Source organism: Colobus angolensis, unplaced genomic scaffold, assembly GCF_000951035.1.
Source record: "Colobus angolensis palliatus isolate OR3802 unplaced genomic scaffold, Cang.pa_1.0 Scaffold61, whole genome shotgun sequence".
Lineage (NCBI taxonomy): Eukaryota > Metazoa > Chordata > Mammalia > Primates > Cercopithecidae > Colobus > Colobus angolensis.
Genome location: NW_012119710.1, coordinates 9,016,603 through 9,023,030, shown reverse-complemented (window position 1 = coordinate 9,023,030; position 6,428 = coordinate 9,016,603). Strand labels below are relative to the sequence as shown.

Here is a 6,428-nt window from a genome sequence, read left to right as displayed (position 1 = left end):
GGCCAGGCTGGTCTCAAACTCCTGACCTCATGATCTGCCTGCCTTGGCCTCCCAAAGTGCTGGGATTACAGGCGTGAGCCACCGCGCCCAGCTGTTATACTTTTATACAACTGCAAGTGTAATAGTTTTGTTTATACCTGTATCCCCACAAACGTGAGTAATGCATTGCACGGTGACATGATGATGTTTATGACATCACTTGGTGATAGGAATTTTTCAGCTCCACTGTAATCTTATGGGACCATTGTTTGTGTGGTCCATCGCCAACATGTCATTATGTGACACATGACTCTGGCATCCTGAGCTGCAGAAGGGAGTAGGGGCCTAAGGCTTCTAGGGGGTGGTGGTGACACAAGTTGTGTAGGGGGATGGGGAGGAAGTGCACTCCAGAGTCTCTCAGGTAATAAAAGTTGTCTCAGAGCAGACCTTAGATAAATAATGCATGATAGTATGTGACAAAGACTGGCATCTAGTCTTCTCTCTTGTGAGACCAGTTCATGTTCCCGGGTTGAGATTCCCAGGGAAGGGATTCATGATGTTCCTTTCAGATGATCTGCCCTTAGTCGGATAGAGAAAGAGGGTCAAGAAACAGGAGGGCAGGACATGGTCGGCGAGACCTTGCTTCAGAGCCCTCAGCATGCCAAACCACCATACTTTGGGGTATTGTTTTCTGAGATCCAACATTACTTAACCTCTCTGGAGCCTCGAAAAGTGGGGATGGTAACAGTACAGACTCAGTGGGGTTGTTCAAGTTTAGAAGAAAATACATACAGGTACTCCTTGACATACGATGGAGCCACATCCTGATAAATCCATCAGAAGCTGAAAATACCGCAAGTCGAACCATGGTAAATTGGGGACTGTCTGTCAATACATAGGTCAGAACAGTGTCTGGCACATAGTCAGGATTTGCACTTGTTCTTACTCAGCGTTGGGTCTTAGTCTGTTGTGGGACAGAGCAGTGAATAAGACAGATCCGATTTGGGCACTGATGTAATTTATAGTCAGGTTAGAAAGGCAAATGTAGATTAATTTCACACATACACATTTAGTTGCAATTATAAGTGCTAGAGAAGAAAAGTATGAGATGGTGAGAGAATGGATAACAGGGTTTCTAACCTAACAGTTACGTGGCCCTGGGTACGTGACTTTCCCTTTCAGAGCTTTAGCTCCTTCATCTAGAAAATGGGAATATTGGCACAGCTTTTAGAGTGTGGCAGCTGGTGTTGTGGAGGTGGCATGCTAATATGCTGGTTAACAGGGTGCCTGATGCTCACTTAAGATGCTGCGTGAATGGGAGCTACTGCTGTGTTTGTTGATGACATTCTCGTCCTCGGTAGCAGGTTGTGAGCAGGATACACGATACTTCTTCTTGCCCCGTATTCTCCCGAGCCCTGCTCGGTGGTGTGTGTAACAGAGGTGTCCATCTTAACAGTATGACTCACCAGTTTTCCACCCCGTACTGTACCTGGTGTTTTGATCTGGAGCTGAGTTAGGTAGCTGAAAATACAGCATGAACTTTTTAATGGGGAGTTCTTTGACTCCAGGTGTGATCCTAAATCTAGAAGGAATTTGGCCAGATGTTCATGAATTTCCTGAGTCCCATGAGGAATGTTGCCCAGCCCCATCTGCCCCTTATCTGGTCCTGCTCTGTGTTAGGGGCCTGAGCGCCCTGGGGTTGGAACCCCATGAGCTAGAACATGCCGATGGACTGTTCCACTTACGAGCAAGGAGTGAGCCCTAGGCATAAACAAGCCGAGCTCTGAGGTTTTCAGCTAAACCTAGCTGAATTGCAGTTGCCCAGAAAGCCCAGGTGAGAAGGGGGCTGGCATTGCTTTATTCATTCATCCTACCGGTGAAAAATGACAGGCCCTGAGGGAGGCACTGGGGGTAGTGTGCAGGTCAGCCTAGGGAAAACAAACAGGAGCCTGCGGTGTGATAAATACTAGTTAGGGAAGGCCTGATTGTTTGGGAACATGTTATTAGGGATCAGTGTTCAGACTAAGGAGGGTAAAGGAGGAAAAGCCTTCTCACAGTTGCCTCTTTCTTTCTTCTCAGAGCATAGCGGCCTGACCACAGGGGTGGCCTTCGGGCATCACGCCAAGTTCATCGCTTCAACAGGCATGGACAGAAGCCTCAAGTTCTACAGCCTGTAGGCCCTGGCCCTTCTGATGGAAGCTGGGCCTCATCTCAGTAGAGGGGTAGAATTAGGGGTTGGGGGGGTGGGGGGAATCTGTGGGGGGAGGGGGCTCTGTGGGGTGGGACATTCACATCATTTCACTCTGGTCTGAGTGGTGGCCTGAGAACCATGGTGGCATGGACCACATTCATCCATGCACCTCCAGGCCCCATGGGAACGGATGTGGAAGGAAGTACTGTCACCCTCTAAAGGCCCAGGGCCTCTCCCTTCCTGTCGTCCAATGGACGCGGTGGTGGCTGTTCCACACCCATTTTGTTGCAGTTCCTGTGAGACAGGAGAGGCTGAGCCAAGGGAACTGTGAAGGGGATGGGCAGGAGGGCTGTGCAGGGTTTTGTAAGCAGTGATCTAGTTTCATTAAAAAAAGAAAACAATAAACATAACCACCTCCCTGTGTCTGTCTGCACCAGGAGCACCCAGGGCTGGGAAGGTCAAGGGGAGGGAGCACATACTGGGGCACTGGCTTCCGGGAAGCCCATCTTCCTTTCCTTTCACAGCTCTTACCCTTTTTTTTTTTTTTTTTTAATTGCACAGGAGAGATAAAAACAAATCTGCAGTTGAAATCTGCCATGTCCCTGCGGTTCTTGACTGAGTTTCAAGGCCTCAAGTCACTAGTCCTGCCACTTGCCTTGTGGACTTGGTTTCCTACACAAGCCTGGAAGGGAGGGAGACCTGCAGGGAAGGTTAGCTGGACCTTGCTGGTGGAGAGGTCTGAGCATCTCCGTCAGGGTTCTTTAGTTGTGGGTGCTAGAAAGCCTGTCCTCAGCTGGCATAAGTCAAAAAGGAGATTTTTTTATTTTATTGACTGGCGATTGAAAAGCTGAGGTAGTACCGGTTTCGGGACAAAGATCCAATAATGAATGTGCCTTATAGGAAATTCCTGTAGGGTCATGTGACTGCTGTAGATTCAGGTCAGGAAAGGCCTCTGAAGTGGTGATGATGAAGCTGAAGCTGGAATGACAGAGACCTAAGAGGGGAGGAGTGTTGCAGGCAGAGAGCAGGTTTAGGGCTGGACTGAACCAGATATATGGAGGAACAGGAAGGAGGTCATGGTGGCTAAGAGGAGGAGACCATGGTGTGCAGGCTGGGGTGATTGACAGTTCCCTGACAAGGGCCATCCCAATGGAAGGTTGGGGCTGGCCGCCTGCCTGGAGTAGGGTAAGAGGATATGAGGTGAGGAAGTATGGGAGTCAGTGATTACAGACAAAAGATAGTGCTGAGAAGGGGAGCTGAGAAATGGGGTGTTACGAGGTGGGGAGCTTTAGGGGCAAAGTGGCCATGTTGTGGACGTAACAGGAGACCTCCGGGCATGTTTTGCTGGGGCAGTGTTCTGTTGTCAGGGAAGCTTGGGCATGCCGTATCTGCCTGGGAGGGTCAGGATGCCTACTAGCTAGGGAAACTTGAAAAACCCCACAGTAAAGACACCACTTAACTTTTACAAGTTGAATATAAACCACTTAACTTACACAAGTGTTTATTATTAAGAAAAGACCTGGGCCAGGTCTGGTGGCTCAAACCTGTAATCCCAGCACTTCGGGAGGTCAAGGTGGGCAGATCACGAGGTCAAGAGTTTGAGACCAGCCTGGCCAACATGGTGAAATCCCCATCTCTACTAAGAATACAAAAATTAGCCGAGTGTGGTGGCAGGTGCCTGTAATCCCAGCTACTCCTGCTAAGGCAGGAGAATCGCTTGAACCTGGGAAGTGGAGGTTGCAGTGAGCCGAGATGCTGCCACTGTACTGCCTGGGTGACAGGGCAAGACGCCATCTTAGGGTGGGAGGAAAAAAAGACCAATCATACTTTTCTTCCAAGGCAGGACATACTTAAAAAAAGGTTAGGACAACTGCCTAGTACAAGGTGGGCTAACAACAGCTACGGTTTGCAGGTGGTAGAGTGGGTTACTTGAGTGGGAGAGGATTGAGGGCACGACTGGGGGACGTGCTGGGCTAAGTTGGACCTCAGGGCTGGTACAGCACTAAAGCCAACAGTTTCTGGTTAGGAGAGGCTGAGCCAAGGGAACTATAATGTGCGTATTTCAGACCTGCCTTCCTTTCCAGGAAAACTAAGCAGGAGATACTGAAGGACAAAGGTTCTTGGGGGATCTGTTGGTTGGGGGGACGCTATAGTTACACTAAAATTTTGTGAAGCATGGTGCATGTCTATACATATGTACATTTTTCTAGAGAAGGGGAGCCCTAGTATGTGTCTCAGAGAGACTAATCTATCCCTCACCAGTTCCGAACCATTGCCCTAGAACTGACATCTGGTGCCGTCCTGGCGTCCGGGAGCCTATGTCTGGGTCGTAAGGCTCCACAGTGCATCTCATCTGGCCTTCCATCTGCGCAGTCGCATCAGCAGAAGAGCTCCATGCCTACTACCTACGTTTGCTCATTTAATTCTCTTTTTTTTTTCTGAGACTGAGTTTTGCTCTTGTTGCCTAGGCTGGAGTGCAGTGGCACGATCTCGGCTCATTGCAACCTCTGCCTCCCAGGTTCAAGCAATTCTCTTGCCTCAGCCTCCCGAGTAGCACGGATTACAGGCATGTACCACCACCACCAGGGATTACAGGCTGGTCTCAAACTCCCGACCTCAGGTGATCTGCCAGCCTCAGCCTCCCAAAGTCCTGAGATTACAGGTGTGAGCCACCACACCCAACCACTCATTTAATTCTTAAAACAACCTTGCCCTTGGCCGGGTGTGGTGGCTCATGCCTGTAATCCCAGCACTTTGGGAGGTCGAGGTGGGTGGATTGTCTGAGGTCAGGAGATGGAGACCATCCTGGCCAACATGGTGAAACCCCGTCTCTACTAAAAATACAAAAAATTAGCTGGGTGTGGTGGTGCATGCCTGTAGTCCCAGCTACTCAGGAGGCTGAGGCAGGAGAATCGAACCCAGGAGGCAGAGGTTGCAGTGAGCTGAGATTGCGCCACTACACTCCAGCCTAGCGACAGAACGAGACTCCATCTCAAAAAAAAAGAAAACACCTTGCCCTTTGCTGTCCAGCAATTCAGCAGACTCTTGGTCCCTGCATACCATGTGGACTTCATACCTCTCTTCCTTTGCAGAATGGAGCAGAAGGTGGGAGCATAGTCCTGGCACTGGACTGTGTGGCTTTGAATCCCAGTTCTGGCACTTAGTAGCTGCAAGACCTTGGACAGATTATTTAACTTTTTTTCTGTTGGAGTTTCTTCATCCAGAAGATGGGGGTAGTGTACTTACTAGAGATAGAGTAAGGATGAAGTGAATGTGACAAGTGCTTAGAATGGGGACTGCACATCATAAATAATACATGTTTTTAAACTTGCTGCTGCTACTATTACTGTTACCACCCTACTGTTCCCTGTCCCTGGAGTCTGCCCTCCCCAGAGACAGGCCAAGTCCTTCAGGAAGCCTCTGGAGCCCATTGCTGCCCTGCCAGGTGAGTAAGTTTTCTTGGAGCCCATGGTTCATGCCTTTAGCATAGTGCTGTGTTACCTGGAAGGTGTTTGCGCATTTGTCTTTCTTAACTAGATTTTAATCTTAAGGGCAGGACCATGTATCCATTGCTGTCATTTCTCTCTTCAGCTCATGTCACACTGCTGCTAAGTAGCAGATTGAGAAGTTCAACCTTGGGGCTCAGTCCAAAGCCCAGACAACATCTGTCTCTTTCTTTGATAAGTAAACACAGAGGGCTTGACAGAATGTTAGTTTTATCAACCAAAATGAAGAGCTATCACCTCCTGCCACAGCTCACCAGATGTTGGCCCAGGTGCCTTGTAGGTGAACCTTTTGGAAGTAGATCTTGGTTAGGGGGTGGTGGATTCTAAAGGACCCGCCCACATTGTCTAGCTAGTGAGTTTTGTGTTTAGGACCCAGCAGCAGTCAGTAGTCCCAGGTGTCCGAAGGGAAATTGTTTGGTGGTGTAATCAGCGCTTACTGCATCCTTTGTGCACTTGAGCCTTTGGGGATCAAGCCCTGCCTAGCCTCCACTGTTGAAGGTGAGGAAGCATCTGTATTGTTCCTGAGCTTGGAGCACTAATCAAGGAGGTCACCTGGGGGCAGTGTAGTCACACCCGTCTCCCCAGTAACGCTGGTGCTGTGATGGAGCTCCTCACAGTGAGTACCACAGAGTGACCCTGCCAGACAGGTGGTGCTGTCCCCGTTCTACAGATGAGAAGACAAGCTCAGAGAAGTGCCTTGTTTAGGCCACCCAGTAAATAATGCAGCTAGGATTTTTAAGCCATGTAACTTC

The 6,428-nt window shown here is 49.4% G+C and overlaps 1 protein-coding gene across 1 annotated transcript in view; it reads left to right on the top strand.

Moving 5' to 3' along the window:
- The window catches only part of PRPF19 (pre-mRNA processing factor 19), a 15,777-nt gene extending 13,017 nt beyond the window's left edge, over positions 1–2,760 (top strand). Inside the window, exon 10 of the mRNA XM_011963578.1 lies at positions 2,059–2,760. Within this exon, the coding sequence (XP_011818968.1) occupies positions 2,059–2,156 (98 nt within the window). The 3' untranslated portion in view covers positions 2,157–2,760. The remainder of the gene's footprint in view (positions 1–2,058) is intronic.
- Positions 2,761–6,428: the final 3,668 nt, after the last annotated feature.